The sequence below is a fragment of the Elephas maximus genome, chromosome 8, assembly GCF_024166365.1.
Source record: "Elephas maximus indicus isolate mEleMax1 chromosome 8, mEleMax1 primary haplotype, whole genome shotgun sequence".
NCBI classification, from domain to species: Eukaryota; Metazoa; Chordata; class Mammalia; order Proboscidea; family Elephantidae; genus Elephas; species Elephas maximus.
Window position 1 is genome coordinate 17,789,209 of NC_064826.1, and position 17,396 is coordinate 17,806,604.

Genomic DNA, 17,396 nt, shown 5'->3' on the forward strand with positions numbered 1-17,396 from the left:
CTGAAACCTGTTCAGTATCACAGCAATACCGAAGCCTCCAATGGCAGACAGGCAGTGGCTGTGCGTGAGGTATGTTGGCCGGAGATCAGATCCAGGTCTCCCCCATGGAAGGTGGGAATTCTACCACTGAACTACCATTGAACCACTGCCCCGTGTTCCAGAAATAAATAGCAATGAATCGAGTCCCTCTTGGAGTTTTGATACCTGGAGTGTCGTGAGTAGCATGTTGGTGGGAATTGAACTACTCTGAACCCTATGTTTTGAAGTACCTTAGGCTGGGCCATGGGGTGGGTCCCAGGACTTGAAGAGACCCGGCTCTTCTGGGATAGAGCGAAGGAACCAGAATGAAGCAGAGCCAGGAACAGAGTGCCCTGAGGATCTGCAGATGGCGGAGGGGGCGGGAAGATGGAAGATTCACCCTGAGAGATGATGGGGAGGGCTGAAGTCCAGATGAGACTGGGACAGGGCCCCCTCATCTGAGCCACAATAAGGTTACAACCTTGTCCTCCTCACCTACCTTGGCAGCGTCAGGGGCCAAGACCTCCCCACCAAAACACAATCCACTCAGCAAAGCAGTTGGCAAGTGTGTATGGCGTGTGCCAGGTTCCCGAGGGACAGAGGATGGTACTCCTCTCTATTTCCCTTGGGCCAGCCCCTCCACTTGCCAGAGGGCACAGATGTCATTTGCTGCAGCTCTGCCCACCCCATTTTCCATCGGAATGACAGGTGTGGGCCCCCAGCGCGGCTGTGGCTCACTGTGGGCTGCCACCCCAGCCCTTGTCAGCCCTCGCTAGCCCTTGCCCACCGCGGTGCTCTGGCAGCAAATTGAGCTGTCACTCCATGGCCAGCCCTGGAGCCTGACGCTGGAGCAGCACACAAGTGCCACCCCTGTCAGCCTTTCCCCTGCTCCTGGGTGCGGACTAGAGGAGGTATAGGTAGGGGACAGGCGCAGGGCTGATGGATTCAAGGTCAGAGCAGTGAGGGATGTGGCAGGAAGGATGCAGTGCCAGTCCCAGGCCAGGGCTGTGTCCAAGGCTGGAGAGCACCCCCTACAGGCATTGGCTCACACCCTGAGTTCTGGGGTTCTCCCCTGCCCTTGCACCACCCTGAGGGTGAGGTCTCCTTAAATTCTGTGTCCTAGATGCCTCACTTGCCTCACCCTAATCCCAGCCCTGGCCACTGTCTTACCCCTGTACTGTCCTGTTCTGGATTCTAATGCTTGCTTTCCCTAGCACTAAAACACTGGGTCTGATGTAGCCGGGGCTGGGCTGTAGCCAGGACGCTTGGGTTTGCCTCCCCCTCTCCTGGTGCCTCCCTGTCTTTACAAGGAGCCCTGGTAGTGCAGTGGTTAAGCACTCGGCTGCTAGCCAAAGGGTTGGTAGTTTGAACTCACCAGCTGCTCCCCAGGAGAAAGATGTGGCAGTCTGCTTCCATAAAGATTACAGCCTTGGAAACCTTATGGGGCAGTTCTACTCTGTCCTATAGGGTCACTATGAGTTGGAATTGACTTGATGGCAGCGGGTTTGAGTTTTGTTTTGTTTTTGGATTTTTTTTTTTTTTTTTTTTTTTGTCTCTTTTATGTGGCCCGGCAAGCCAGAAAGTGCACTGGAGAGGGGGAGAAGTGGCTGTCTTTGGGGCACTGGGGCCTTTCGTTCCTCATTATGAAACCACACAACTCCTCCTGGCGGGAGAGTCGGGGTTCGGTGCATAAAATGTCAAATTGCAGAAATTAAAAATGGAAATGCTGGCATCTAATTAACCAGTTGACAGCAGCACACAGCTGCAAGTGACAGTGACTGATTGCCTTCTGCCAGCCTTTCCCCCAGCAGCCCAGCCCTGCCCCTCCCATCTACCCCCAGGGAGAGGACGTCAGGGAGGAGCAATGCTCCCAAGAGCCCTGCTGGCAACCTCGCCTGTCTGCAGGAGGCAGGGTTTAGAGGGACATGAGAGAGGCTGGACCACAGTGCACACATGGAGAACCAGGCCCCTCCTGACCCCTGGTATACTGCTCCCAGCCACGTTCTGCCAGTGTCTTCGTTACCCCCCAGTTCCTTCCTTCTGGGCCTCCTGCTCCTAGAGCTACAGAGGGCTCTCCCTTAGCCAGACCCAGAGCCCAGAGGAAGAGAGATCACCCTTGGTCCCCAGGTCTCCATGGTCAACAGGGGCATCCATGACCTCAAGCTCCCATTGGCCTATGGGCTCAGGCACAGTGCTGGGAGTTACTGTCTCTCCCCCACATACATGACCCAAGCTTCTTTATTGCCACCTGCCTGTGACAGATATTACTCAGACATCGGGAAGATGCCGGCCATCAGCGACCAGGACATGAACGCCTACCTGGCCGAGCAGTCCCGCATGCACATGAATGAGTTCAACACCATGAGCGCGCTCTCTGAGATCTTCTCCTACGTGGGCAAGTACAGTGAGGAGGTGAGCCCAGCCCGCTTGGCCTATTGGGAAGGAAGGGACAGGGGCTGGAGGAAACCCTGCCCATGGCAGCCTCCATGTATAGGGACCCCCCACCTCTGCCAGGGACCCTTTCTGCCATCCAGGTCTTGGATGTGCTCCAAAGACTGGGACACCGGAAACAGTCCGCTGTATAAGTTCCGCACCAAGCCTGCTGGTTTTGGACATATAAATCAGCAACTGTTAGCTATATTTTTTTCTCCTCTTTCTATGCTTATTTTCTTCCCTCTTTCACTGTTGCTTTTCTTTTATTTTTCCATTTCACGGATCTAATTCTCTTTAAACAAGTACTTCTCAACTCCTTTGGGTGCAGCCTTATAGTGTGGTGTGGTATGGTAAAGAGTGGTGTGGAGTGAAGTGGAATGGAGTGGAAATGGAAATGGATGGGATGGGATGGGATGGGGTGGGGTGGGGTGGGGTGGGGTGGGGTGGGGTGGGGTGGGGTGGGGTGGGATGGGATGGGATGGGATGGGATGGGATGGGATGGGATGGGATGGGATGGGATGGGATGGGATGGGATGGGATGGGATGGGATGGGATGGGATGGGATGGGATGGGATGGGATGGGATGGGATGGGATGGGATGGGACGGAATGTATTTTTAGTAGTCGTGTTCTCCAGTTAGAAGACCTCACCTGGGGTAATAGCCACTACAGACATCGCCTTCTTTCCTGGCCAGTATAAAGGTGCTTCTGAGATTTTCTTGGCTGTGCAGGCCTAGATCAAATGGGTTCAGAACCTGATCCCCTGCATCTGAGAGGCTCATAACCACCAGCTGTGAGGGGAAGGCAGTCACAGGAGCTGAAGCCTCCTCACTGAGAGAGGGTCACTCCAGGACCACAGGTTAGGGAAGAAGCTCCAGCCAGGCCCAGGACTGGTGTCCCACAGGCCGTGAGCAGCACTGCGCTGTGAACCCCAAGTGAAGGGGAAACCGTGGTGAGTCCTTTGGCAGAGGGCCCCTTGTGTCAGTGTGTGGGCCAGTGGTACAGGTAAAGTTCCCACCCACTCATGGTGACATCAGAGAAGTAAGGACAGAGTGGAAGATGACAGTGTGATGGCAGTTGCTTCATCTTGGGAAGACTGTTCCTAGTCTGCAAGTACACTGGTCTACTCTGGGTGTTAAAACGCCCCATCTCTATGAAAAGAAAGCACTAGCAAACGGGAGTGGTTGGCCAGCTGAGAAGTTGGCAACTCTATCTTGGTCTCCCCAGTTACAAATAAATTAACTGGGCCATGAAATTCAAAGCTCAGGGGCCTACAGCCCTCAAGCCTACAGCCTCCTTGCTCCCTCCTGGACCCCCTCTGGGTCCCTGCCCCTCAGACCCCCAGGACCAGTAGATTCAACTCCTGCTTGCTGAGGCGTCTCATGGCCCACACATTGTGGTGAGGGCTCTCATGTATATTACCCGACTCTCCTCTCCACTGGAGCAGACCAGAGAGTGATTAGAAGCTCCCTCCAGCTACAGATGACAAAACTGAGGTTTCACAGGTATGTGTTTTTCACCACCTCACCCAGCTGGAAACTGCTGGAAGCCATTATTTAAACTCATATCTCCTGAGTCTGAGTCAAATTCTAATGTGTTTTCCATCACATGGCACAATGGCTCCCTGGGATTGTCCTCCACCAATGGTCTGATCTCAGAAAAAGCCCTGGTCGGCCCTACCAACCAGGCATTAATGACCAGTGAAGGTTAGGCCTTGTTCTTCTGGGAATATGTGCTTTTTTGTGGGCAAAATTAGGTCAAGTGACTTTCTTAATGTGATTTCAGGCCTCAGGTTGCTGAAGGGGAAGATTTTCCTCTTTCAGAACGAGGGGCGGGATTCCTTAACACCCATGAAATCACATTGCCGCGGAACTCTGAGCAACACTGTGACGTTGGTTCTGGAACTGTCTGCTGTTTAACCTGCACGAAACTGCAGTGTTATCGCTGCCTTTCGCGGCAGTAGAATGTGTGTGTTTATCCAGACAGGTGATGTGTGTGTCCACTTGCTGTGCTCTTTGACACACAGGCGCCCACACGCTGTACCCACAAGCCAGTGCCTGCCACACCTTCTGTATTAGTGTCCCAGAGCTGCCGTAGCAAAGCACAACAAACTGAGTGGTTTAAAACAACAGGAAGTTATTGTCTCACGGTTCAGGAAGGAGGCTGGGAATCCAAAATCATTGTTGATTCCTTCTCAGGGCTCCAGGGGAGAAGCTGTTCCTTGCCTCTCTCCTAACTACTTCTGGTGGTTTCTGGCAACCCTTGGTGTTCCTCGGCTTACAGACACATCATTCCAGTGTCTGCCCCCATCCTGACATGGCTGTCTTCCCTCTGTATCTGCATCTCTTTTTATAAGGACACCACTCATATTGGGTTGGGACCCACCCTACTCCAGTATGACCTCATGTTAACTGACAACATCTTCAAAGACACTCTTTCCAAACAAGGTCCTACTTACAGGCACTGCAAGTTAAGACCTATCAGATCTTTTTGGAGAACACAATTCAATCTACAACCCCTCACCATCCCTGTTACCCAGAGCAGGCTGCCTACTTAAGCAACAGCTTCATGTGTGCATATGCGTATGTGTTCCCAAACCCTTTGACAGTGTCCACACCGACTGTGTGTGTCATAAGCACACAGCCTCCCCCCCACCCCCGCACACATATGAATGAGTAACCCCTGTCCTTTGCCCTTCCACAGATCCTTGGCCCCCTGGACCATGACGACCAGTGTGGAAAGCAGAAACTGGCCTACAAACTAGAACAGGTCATAACCTTCATGAGCTTAGACAGCTGAGAACCGTCCTCCAGGGCTGCCCTGGAGGGGGACACACCAAGCCGTGCCTCAGTCTAGATCATCATCTTTACCAAGTGCAAGTTCCAACTGGCATCAGCCGCACCACCTGCGCAGTGCTGTCCTTCTCTCTGCCTCTTTCTGTCTCTCCCTCCTCCCCGGATCCCTTCTCTTTCAGTTGCTCTGCTAATGCTGACTCTTGGTTAGCCAGGATGGCCAGGCCTGCAGTGAGGGACCTGGCCAGAAGATGTCAGAGGCTTATCCCAGTGGTGGCTGACACTGAGTCAGCAGCAGGGCCCAGACATGGGGAGGAGCCAAGGATGGAGGATAGGCCTGTGCTGCTACTTCACCTCCTTCTTCGTGGGCACCCTGCCTTGGTCCAAACCTTGGCCTAGGAAAGAGGCAGCGAGCTCAGTATTATCTTCTCCAGGAAGACATCATCTGGCTCGCGTATCTCCATCTCCAGGGGTGGTCACTTTGCAACTGCAAAAAGAAAGGCCACTCCTCCCTTGGTGTTGCTGGAGTAGGGGTGTGTGAGGAATGGGGAGGAGCCCCGTGGTGCTGCCCCACACCTGTTGGGATAGAATCCAGAGGCCTCCTTCCCCTTCTGTGGTTTTCCCATCACCTTGGAGCCCTTCCCAGTGGCCACAGGGACCTGCCTGCCTAGGCTCCAACCCTGCCTGTGGGAAGCTGGCTGGAGAAAGGGTGGAAGGATAGTAGTTACATTCCACCATGGAAATGCTCCAAACCTAATCTGGCTCCCAGTGGCAGATACGTAACCTGAAGAGGAAGAAAAGGAACAAGAATTTTGTCTACCTTGGAAGCAGAATTTCTTGTTTTCCATTTACCTCCAAGTTCAAGCAGATCACAACCATCGTCATGGGTCTAGTCTGTTGCCAAAGCTTGAACGCTATGTAGAGAAAGCATTTCCATCCTCCTTTGTCACCATTCATCAAAGTCAATGTGAAATACAGGGTGTTTCCAGGAGATCCTATCTCCAGCTATGTCCATGGCTCAATTCCACCTCCCTTCCTGATAACCCTATAGAAGGCTGGGGCAGAAGGCCTAGATCCCATTCCCCTGCAGAGTCGGGTGCCATTGCTATGCAGATGACTGTCACTGGGCCACCCAGGCCTCCTTGGGAATGATCTCATCAGCATCTCAGTGGCCTCTTTCGTCACCCCCTTCCTCACCTCTTCGTTGAAAGAAACACAGTCAAGCACAGCCTCAGAGAGACAAACCCAAATCCCAGCCAACCTCAACACCTGGCTTGTCATGTCAGAGGGAGACCAAAGAGTCAAGGTGGAGGACCTGGCCGGTGATGAGAGGAGGGATATATGACTGACCTTGGCCCTGGCATCCATTTCTCCCTCTGTCCTCCCATCTCTTCATCCATCCTTTTCACCAGCCAGGCAACGTGAGCTCAGAGAGGAGTAATGGGTGAACTGGGGCCAAGGTGAGAGATGGCCTAAAGAGGGTCATGGAAACCTAGAATCTTGAAGGGAGCTAGAGTCTGGTCCAGTCTCTGGCCACATACAAAAATATCTCCAGCAGCTCTGGCCTCCAGTTGTCCACAGTTGCAAGAGACTGAGAAGCCTCATCTCACATGGGGCTGGGATGAGGGTTCCATAGCCTTATCTTCACTCCCCGAGCGTCAGACACCTCAGCATCATTCCTTGCCATCCACTCAAAGTAAGCCCCCCATGGAAAGGGAAGGGAGCCACATCATTTCCAGAAAATTCCATGGAGAGTCCAGAGGTTTTTCAGTATGTGTGCGTGTGCGTGTCTATCTGCCCCAGGAGAAGGCAGAGAGCCCCCATATAGGGGGATTTCAAAGAGTTTCCCTTCTCTATCCCGTTGCTTACCCATCCATTCATCCTGCAGCTTCAGAACATTTCAATACTTGCTTTTTATGCTGATGGTGGACGAGACAGAGGAAGGAGATGTCACCTGTCCACAGGAAATCAGGGTGGCCACCTGCAGAGGCCAAGACTGGAGGTGGGACAGTGTTGACCCAGAGCGGGGCATTCTTTGGTGTCAGTGGAGGACAAATGGTGGAAAAGACTCAAGCAACCTAACCAACGGGAACGGCAGACTGGGAAAAGATGCATCTTAAGGGGAAAAATAACCAAAGGTTTTGGTAATTGAAGTGCCAGGTAGAGAAACCTGGAATTTCTATCGTTGATCATTTGATTTCCTTTCCTCCCGAGAAGCCACGGGCCCTGGTTGCCCAGATAGGAACACGTGGGAGGCGGCCGGAGGCAGTGCCCCGTCACTAGGAGATTTTTGCACATGTGAAGGGTCGAGGAGGAGAGAGACGGGAACATATTTAACACAAATTTGCAGTATGGAAGCTGTGTGGGTGTGAGCGTGTGTGCGTGAGTGTGTTTTGGTTTTTTAAGTTTTGCACAGTTAGAGAAAAAAACGAACAAGCAGAAGAAAGACTGTTACATGGTTCTGCTGAAGCTTTTATTTTTATGGGACTATTATTGTTACTTTGTCGGTACAGAACCCTCCTCCATGTTTTTGTTCTAAGAGAAATTCATACACCTCAGAGCAGCGTACATGGCAGGAAGAAAGAGGAGGAAGGAAGACCGGTTTCCTTGCTCTTCTCATTTCTCCTGGGCAAGAGTGTATGCAGAATTTGCTTTCACTGCTGGGATGATTGATTCTGTGGCTTTGCTTGCCCAGAGACTCTTTGCCTGCTTGGGAATCAACAAGTGTCTTGGAGTCACCCAGAACCACAACCCAGCTTGCCCATAAACATTCTCTTTCCTTTTGCTGTTTGTTTGTTTTCCATTCCTTCAGTTTGGATTGTTGCTGCACGTGTAGGACATTTAAAAGCAAAGACAGGCAGAGCTGCCCAAAAGCTGTCCTTTCCCCCACATATTCTGTCCAAGCGCCCCTTGGGAGCCCCCTTCTAATGGCAGGCCAGAGACCAGAGCAGACCAGGCAGTGTGCGGGCCAGGCGCCCAGAGAGAAGGGGATCCCAGCTTGGCCCTGGGGAGGGGAGGGGAGGTCCCCTCACCCCTTTCTCCAGGTCAAAGTCAATTTGCAGGGTCACAGTTCTGTTTAAGGTGGAACCTTTATCTGACTCCCCAAGTTCTGGGCAGAGAGCAGAGGAGAAACGGTGATCTCTCCTTCACCCCCTGGTACCTCTCTTTTCCTTGAAACCACCAGGGTCAAAATGGCACCGGGAGATCAAACAGCCAAAGCAGTGGGTCTGGGTTAGGTGAGACTTCGGAATGCTGGGGAGGAGGATGGGCTGAGAGCCAGCAGGTGGGGAGGAGGGGCTTTATAAGGTCCTGAATTAAAAAGAACAAGCAGAGGGGCGCCAAGGAGGCCAGCTGTGGGCTGGTCATTGCCCCCGAGGGCAAGTCTCCCCAGTGTGGGCTTTGCCCATGAGCCGTCCCTTCCTGTAGGAGACATCAGCCTTTCTCAGTAACTGCGAACAGGGCCAGTGAGAGCAGTTGGTTATGTGTCAGTTACTTCCTCAGGAAAACCATTTTCTTGCCTTCTTCCTTCAATGTGGTTTTAAGCACGGGGACAGAGGATAATCCAACTGTCCCTCAGGCCAGTGTCGCATGCACACCCAGAGCCTGGGCCCTGGAGTCCCCCCTCTGGTGAGCCGAGGGCCAACAAGCCTGGCCACGGATGGCTGAGTAGAGCTATGGCCAGAGAGGCACCATTTCAGTGAGTCTGAGGCCGAAGGTCCAGGTGTATTCCAGGAAAGCGGGAGTTGCTGGTGGGTAAGGTCTCTGTGCCCTCTCAGGCCCAGCTCTCGCATCACCAGTGAGGGCTGATGTTGATATACTGTCCTGACAGCACCTCCCCACCTGTCTGGCTTCTGAGTGCCCCACTCCCCAGCCATGGCCATCCTCCCCATACCTCTTGCCCACTTCCCGCACACATCATCTCTGCCCGCAGGCCATTTGTCCACTTACAATACTGGGCTGCTCTGCTCTCTCTGGGGACAATGCAAAGCCCTGGGACTGCCTTAGGCCCTGCCCCTCCTTAAAACAGGGGCTCACCATGCCTCCCCAGTGCAGTTAATCTCCCAGATGACCGTCATTCCAAGAGGCAAGCGTCTGCTGCCGCTTCCAGACCCTAAGCAATGCTGTGATATTCCAGGTACAAGCACCACTCACTTTGGAGGCCATTTTCTGTCTTCTTCCCCAGGGCTGAGGGCCCTGCCTTGGCTTCACAGGATTCGAAGTCAAATCCTTTAGGGAGCAAAGGGCCAGTGATTCTGCTAATCAAGAACAGAGAGCCACGGAGGGAAGGCTCAGACCCTCCTTTGGGACCCATTCTTTCCCAGAATGGGCCACCCAGTGGGCAATCCCAGTGTAGGTCCCAAAGGCCTCCGGAAGGTACTTCTGTAAATGAATAGCCTCCAGGTCATCAGTCCCTGGCTGCCTGCAGAGAAGCTCCCGCTCTCTTCCCTGCTCCTACTTCACACCCAGGGTCTCCCCCAGCCCTTCACTGGTCTGTCAGCCCTCAGAATGGATGACGGAGGACCCCCGGCCCACCACCTTCCCCCGTTTTTAACTGTATGTGGGCTGTTTATTTTCTGTTGTATAGGTGATTTTTCGCTCATATGTTATAACCGCTTGAGATTCAGGAGGAAGCCCAGGTGAGAATATGAAATCCAAATTAATAGGGGAGAAATAAAGCTTGACCTGTGACTTCCAAAGTGATGAGAGAGCCTGAGGGGTTGGCCTCCCCCTCACTGTTTAAGGGTGGGGAAACTCCCTGGATGAGGACATGATGGGTGGCGGTGGGGGTGGGGTAGATCCTCTCCAGCTGTAATAGTCTCAGTGCTTCGCTGCACCTGTGATGGGTGAGGCCTCAGGGTGCCTTCTGCCCCCCGGTCTTCTCGGGCATTCTGTGTGTAGCAGCAGAGAGCCTTCCTTGACAGAGTAGGAAACTGAGGCACCACCACAGATGAAGTTGAAGAGGCAGCTCCTGAGAGAGGCTGGCGACTCCATGGGCCTCTCTCCTGCTGCTCTGACAAAATGACCGCTGCCCCCATTTGGAACGTGAGCTCTGCCTTAACGTTCTGGACGTTCAAGAGCAACATTCTTTTTACTATAAATCTTTGCTCCCCAGTAAAATTATTTGTTATGGGGGGGTATCCAATCTTCAAAAAATATAAGATTTTGTGGTTGTAAAAGTAATAATATGTACTCATTAGAGTCCCAATTAAATTCCTTGAGTCAACTGGTGACAACTAGAAAGAAAAGCAAAGCAAAACAGAACAAAACAAAATCCTTAATGAACAAAAAGGGACTTTTTTTTTTTTTTTTAACAAAAGGAATGTTTTGTTTGCATTGGCAAATGGAGGGAGGGGGCCCCAGTGGGCTCCGCATCCTCCACTGGGGAGACTCCTTCCCTCCATTTTCCTGGAATTATTGAATCAGACTTCTCCCAAACTGCAAGGAGACCCTATTCGGGAGAGTCATGGAGGGACTTGAGTCCCTTCCCCAGAGAGTTCAAATGCTTCAGCAACTAGACCTGGTTAACCCGGTTAACCCAGTTAAGTAGCCTCGGTCCGCAGCTCACCTTCCCCTAGCTGCTTTTTCTGGAATTAGAATTTCTTTCATTAGTACCTTTGATCTTACTACTCAAGCACATTTTGGAAGGGTTCCCTTACAAGAGTGGAATTCAAAATAGAAGATACAGTTAAACAGCAACACTGAGGACATGTCAGAAGCCGAGACCCTTTGACCAAACATGACTCACACGTGTGAGAGAGGTCAGCCGTGGTGAGGCACCTGACCAAGGTGGGTTACATACGATAAGTGTCTTCATTGTTCTCTCCTCCCTGCTCCCCTCCCAGGTGTTCTCCCCAGCTTGTTAACTCCTCAAATCTTCCGTTCTTTAAAATGAAAAGCTAGTTTACCTCAAAGAATCTTGTCTCCAATTGGAAACCAATGACTATGTGTTTCACAGTGGACAGCCCTCCCCTCCACCACTCCCTCCTCCGCCTGGCATCCTTGAAGCGGCAGGGCCCCACTTAGTCATGGTTTGGCTGTTCTGACCAAGAACAAGGCCTCCAGGCCTGGAGATGGAACGGAAGGGTTGGATGCACTGCCCTCTCCCCCACTTTAGCTGGTATGGACCAGCCCATCTCTTCCAGCAGCATCTCCCCCCCACCACCACCCCGTTACCATAGCAACCAGCAACTCCAGGGTACCACACAGACAATGGCTCAGTGAGCCCAGGTGTGAGGGAGGAGGGGGGTCTGGCCTGGTCAGATGACCCAAACTTAAGTCTCAAGTGCTAGAAGGGAGAGGAGAAACAGGAATGGATGAAGAGGTGGTTGAAGAAACAGGCAGGGCTCTTTGAGATGCAGAGAGTGGCCGTTGAAGGGAGCAGGGCAGGTCACTTCTGCTCCATTCGCCCCCTTCCAGCCCTGCCCCATTGTTTTAATAAAGCTCCCACCTTGAACACTGACCCTTTGTTTGAACAAAGCAAAACATATCTGTAGACAACAGTGTTATATAAGCCTCAAAGACAGGTGGATGAAATCAATTAGAAAAGGGTCTTCTGGTTTTGATTTTTAAAGATGAGTATCCTAGTAAGATTTAAAAAAAAGATTTAAAAAAAGTTTTTAAAAAGGAAACCTATGCTATTTAAATTGGAGCCCAGTTGTAACTTGGTAAAGGCAAGCCTCTGTACCTTTGTTATAATTAATTGTATACCTGTGTATGTAAATATAAGGCATTCCTATTTTGCAGTTCAGAACAACAAAAAAAAAAACCTATTTGTAATATAGAATAAAGTTTATTAAAAAATAATAAAAATGCAGTTTTGGAATTTGAGTCTTTCTTTATGTGAGTGAGAGGAGAAAGCTGACTTCATATGTCAGGGATGCCCTCCTGGTACAGAGACTGGTACCTTCTCTCTCTAGCTTCATGATGTCTAAGCTCAACCAGCAGGGACCCTACTTTGTAAGGCTCTGTCCTCAGTGACAAAGCAAACTCTGGTGTTGGCAACTCTTCAAGCTGGGGACCAGGAGCATGCTGCTGCTTTGTGCCATCTGCATCGGATCCTTCTCAACACAGCCCGGTGGACCCGGCCAGCCAAAGCGACTCTGGACAGAACACAAGGGTTGCCATCCATGCTTTAAGTCTTCTTGGCAGTTCCTTCCCTGCTGGTATTTGGATAGAGGGTGGACATTGAAGCTTGGTGTGCTCCTGAGAAGAGGGAGAAAGAGAGAAGGGAAAGAATGGCAATGGAGAGAGACAGCAGGAAGAAAACAAAACGTCTACCTGCCGCCCACATTGGGTTAGAGGTGGTGGGGCAAGGGGATTCTGAAGCAGGAGGAGACTGTTCTAGGCCTCAGAACTCTGCTCTTGGCTGTACCTTCCATAGGCTGCCCTTGGGGGATGCATTCACCTCTGGGAGACTGGGGCAGACTTGTGGAGGATTGGGCTGGGTGATTCTTTGGAACTCCAATATTCTCATTCAGTGAAAACAATGAAAGAAGAGAAATGGGAGGGAAGAAGGATAAAGGAGGAGGGACAGAAACTCAGAAAGGGGAAGAGTAAAGAAGGGAGAAAGGTAGGAAGACAAGTGTGAGGAGATAGAGGGCAGACCCTGGAGACACCCAACAGCTGGTAAAACTTCAGGCAAATTCCACCCTCCCCATCTCCCTGTGGCCCCAACCACCAGCCCTGAGGTCCCTCCAGCCAGCAAAGCAGAACCCTGAAGGAGTGAGAGGAAGGTGTTCCCTGGGAAGGGGGTGACTTGGAAAGAGTATCCACAGGATCCTAGTCCTGCCCTCCCACCTCAGCACTCTACAAGCCTCCTGCACCAACTCCACCTTGGAGCAATTTCCTGAGATACGTTGTTGCTGTTGGGTGCCATCATATGGGTTCCGAATCATGGCAACCTTGTGTACAACAGAATTAGACACTGCCCAGTCCTGTGCCATCATCACAATCATTGCTGTGCTTCAGCCCATCGTTGCAGTCACTGTGTCAATCCATCTCATTGAGGGTCTTCCTCTCTTTTGCTGACCCTCTGCTTTACTAAGCATGATGCCCTTCTCCATAGACTGGACCCTCCTTCCTAAAATATGAGGGAGTACTAAAGAAGAAAGAGGGCAGTGGTGGTTCAGCAGTAGAGTTCTCACCTTCCATGTGGGAGATCAGGGTTCGATTCCCAGTCAACACTCCTCATGTGCAGCTACCACCCGTCTGTTTTTGGAGGCTTGCATGTTGCTATGATTGAACAGGTTTTAGCAGAGCTTCGACTAAGACAGACTAGGAAGAAAGGCCTGGTAATCTATTTGTGAAAATCAGCCAATGAAAACCCTGTGGATTACAAGGGTCTGATCTGCAACTGATCACGGGATGGCCCAGGGCCAGGCAGCATTTAGTTCCCTTGTACATGTAGCTGCCATGAGTTAGGTGCCAACTAAATGGCAGCTATGGTGGCACACTGGTTGAGAGCTTGGCAACTAACAGAAAGGCTACCACCAGCTGATCCTTGGAAACTATGAGACAGTTCTACTCTATACCATAAGGTTGCTATGAATTACAGTTGACTCCAAGGCAGTAAGTTTGGGTTTGTTTCTTTTTTTTTTTTTGGAATTCAGAGTAAAAGATGGGAAACCCTGGTGGCATAGTGGTTAAGTGCTACAGCTGCTAACCCAAGGGTCAGCAGTTCAAATCCACCAGGTGCTCCTTGGAAACTCTACAGGGCAGTTCTACTCTGTCCTATAGGGTTGCTATGAGTAGGAATCGACTCGACAGCACTGGGTTTGGTTTTGGTTTTAGTAAAAGATGTTGCCATCGAGTCAATTCTGACTCATAGCAGCCCTATAGGACAGAGTAGAGCTGCCCCATAGGGTTTCCAAGAAGGAAGTAGACTGGCACATCTTTCTCCCTCAGGATGGCTGGTGAGGTTGAGTCACTGACTTTTCAGTGAACAACCGAGCCTTTGACCACCGCACCACCAGGGCTTCTTACAGAAAAAAAAAAAAAAAGCTAACAGCAATTTCTAAAGCAGAAATATGTTCAGTAACAAGCCTGAGAAGCAGCGGCCTCTTGGAGACACAGCCAGTAGGGCCTAATGATAAGGGAACACCCTCAACCTCAGGGATGCCTGTGGGAACAGATGGAGACAACTACTAGGGGCAGCCAGCACCCTCAAGACCCAACACAAGCTATATGGCTGGAGATCAATCAGAGTATTTTTATTATTTTTTCTTTTAATTTAAATCAGACTCACAAGAAAATTGTAATTTATGAATAGGAAAGATATGTTTTCCCTTCTCCTAGTGAAGCTGCTACAAGAGGGGCAGCGATCTCACCCTGGAGTCAGGACTACTCCAAAAGTTCAGATTCAGATTCTACTCCATCAAGTTCCCAGCCGGTCTTCCAGCTCCTTTACCTTTGTGATCTCCTGGTTTATCACCACCATCGTGACCTTGTGCAGATCACTTCTCTGCTTTTGTTTTCTTATCTGTAAAACCAGGAGCATTCTAGCTGCACCACAAAGCCCAGAAGGTTGTGGCAGGGCCCATGACACTAACACCAGTGAGAAGGTTCTGGTGCCCTCTCAGGGGTCATACTTGGATGCAGCCTTGTTATTAGTCATGAAAGTAATATTGTGCAAACACAGGGGGTTGGGCCTAGAGCCTCAACAGCAAATTTAAAATGGACCCCTTACTTAATAATTTCAAAAATAAATCAATCTCTGACTCTTGGCAAAAATACGTCTATTTATTTGGCCACCTACTGTGAGATTGTCGAAGACCACGAGTCAGTTGAATTTACGTCACCCAGGCTCAGCATAGGGTCCAGCACCAAGCCTGTGCTCAATAAATCACGAAGGGTATGGAGACAGGGGTGAAGTGAGTGGAGCCTAGGACAAAGGTAGTACCTGGGTTATCTTCCCTTTTGGGACTAACATGCCCTCCAGTGTGTCTCCATTCCTCCCATGAATGGTTTAGCTTCATCAACTAATTGTTTGAGTTGCAGCAAGTGGCTATCTTTTGCAGGTGGAAACAGTGGGTGTTGTAATCAAAACCTCTACCTGGGTTAGCAGAGCTGTTCCTAGCTGAACAAAGTAAGTGGAGGCCGGGGCAGGTCAGTTCTGCACCAAGCATATAATCCACACCTGCCCCGCTTTAGTTTTCACAAAACTCCCATCATGAACACTGACCTGAGCCTGCAGGGCTTCTGAGAGTACCTGTTTCAGCTGAACGCATGTCTCTCAGATTGCACCTGAGTGGAGGGCTAGCTCATAGACTGCATTACTAGTCAACAATATCGACTCGTTCCCGATGAACGAGGATTACAGTTCCCCATTCCAATAATGTCAGGCTGGCCAAGTTAATTGCTTTGGGCCAGTGACAGGTGAGCACAGACTGAGGCCAATGATGGCACAGAGAAGAGCCACCAGATGATCCTGATGGTTATACAGTTTTTTGTTTTTTTTTTTTTGTTTTTTTTTTTTTTTGCTGTTTACAAGTAAAGAATCCATCTTTGCTGTTTTAAGTCACTGGAGTTTGAGGGCTATTTGTTATTGCAGCATAACCTGGACTATCCTGATTGCTACAGGGTACAAGACATTTAACCTGACTTCAGGGTAGCCCCTTAGTTGATAATGGAATCTCGCTTTTCTCCTACAGAGAAATGTTCTTTTGACCTAAGCTTCTTTCCTTTTAAAAAATGATTTAAAGACATTACTGGCCATTTACACTCAATGTGAATCATTTTGTGGAAGTACCTAATTTTCTTGAGCTAGAATTGGGACAGATTATGGAAGAAGTGTAAGACTAAGTAAGAGAAGGGGGGAAGGACCCTGCCCTTTCCCAGCCCTGTGCGGGAGATTTTCAGCTGGTTGACCAGCCTGTCTGCTTTTGTGAAAGGGTCACAGAATTAGCCTCCTGTGCAGCCCTCAGGAAGGAGCCCTGGTGGCACAGTGGTTAAGCACTCAGTAGCTAATTGAAAGGTCCCCAACTGGAACCCTCCATGGGATGTGGCAGTCTGCTCCCATAAAGATTACAGTCTAGGAAACCCTATGGGGCAGTTCTACTCTGTCATATGGGGTCACTATGAGTTGGAACCGACTCGATGGCACACAACAACAATAACTGCCCTCTGGAGATGCTATATTTAGCTCCCAGGAATGAATTCAACCATGCTTGTTTAAAAAAAAAAAAAAAAAAAAAAAAAACCTATCATTTCCTGTACACTTGGTTTTGATACATGATTGACCTATCGGGAAAGGAGAGAGCTCATCCTTACCTGGTGCACACACTGTGTTCTCAGCACAGGTCCTTGCTCAAGATGGCATGGCCTCTTGGAGGCCATAAACCACAGATTCTCTTGATGATCAGAAAGGCCCTTCCATACACGGATGCTGGTTTTCTCAGCAGCACCTATGGTCGCTTGATTCTGAGAAAGGCCTGATGATGCCTCAAGACACAGAAAGAGGAGGCAGGGCCAAGATGGCTGACTAGGTAGACGCTACCTCGGATCCCTCTTGCAACAAAGACTCAGAAAAACAAGTGAATCGATCACATACATAACAATCTACGAACCCTGAACAACAAACACAGATTTAAAGAGTTGACCTGAATGACAGAGACGGAGAACGAACAAATACGGGGAAGCAGCGACTGTTTTTGGAGCCTGGAGCCAGCGTCCCAGTCAGGTAACCTTGGCGCCGGGCTTAGGACTGGGTGCAGGGGAGCTGAACACGGCATCTACTCACGGCACAAACACAGGGCACAGCCCTACTCCCCTAAACTAACCCCGGGAGGGGGCCCAGCCGGTCTGCGGGGGCAGCGCGGTGACACGGCTGGTGGGACAAGAAGTCCCCGGGAGGCAATGACTGGTTTTGGAGCCGGGAGTGCAGCATCCCAGCAGGGGAACCTTGACGCTGGGCTTTGGACTGGCAGCGGAGGACCTGATCGCGGCTTCTGCAGGCCAGACCCTCAGCGGCAATCTCCACACAGCCAGCACACATAGGCGACAGATAAAATAGTCATCCCAAGCAAGATAAGCAACTTTGGCTATGTTCCGGGGTGCTACTCTCCTGTTTTTCTGAATCCCCCCCTCCCCTTCCCAGGCGGCTTCATTAACATTGGAATTTCCTGAACCAGAGGGAGAATGGCTCCGGCTCCGCGGC

General features: G+C 50.6%; 1 protein-coding gene across 3 annotated transcripts in view; it reads left to right on the forward strand.

Moving 5' to 3' along the window:
• Positions 1-10,552, forward strand: part of PLXNA4 (plexin A4) — a 517,066-nt gene extending 506,514 nt beyond the window's left edge. For all 3 annotated transcript variants that reach the window (XM_049894276.1, XM_049894277.1, XM_049894278.1), the window contains exons 31-32: positions 2,280-2,430; positions 5,154-10,552. In XM_049894276.1, coding sequence (XP_049750233.1) covers positions 2,280-2,430; positions 5,154-5,249 — 247 coding nt within the window. In that variant the 3' untranslated portion in view covers positions 5,250-10,552. The remainder of the gene's footprint in view (positions 1-2,279; positions 2,431-5,153) is intronic.
• Positions 10,553-17,396: the final 6,844 nt, after the last annotated feature.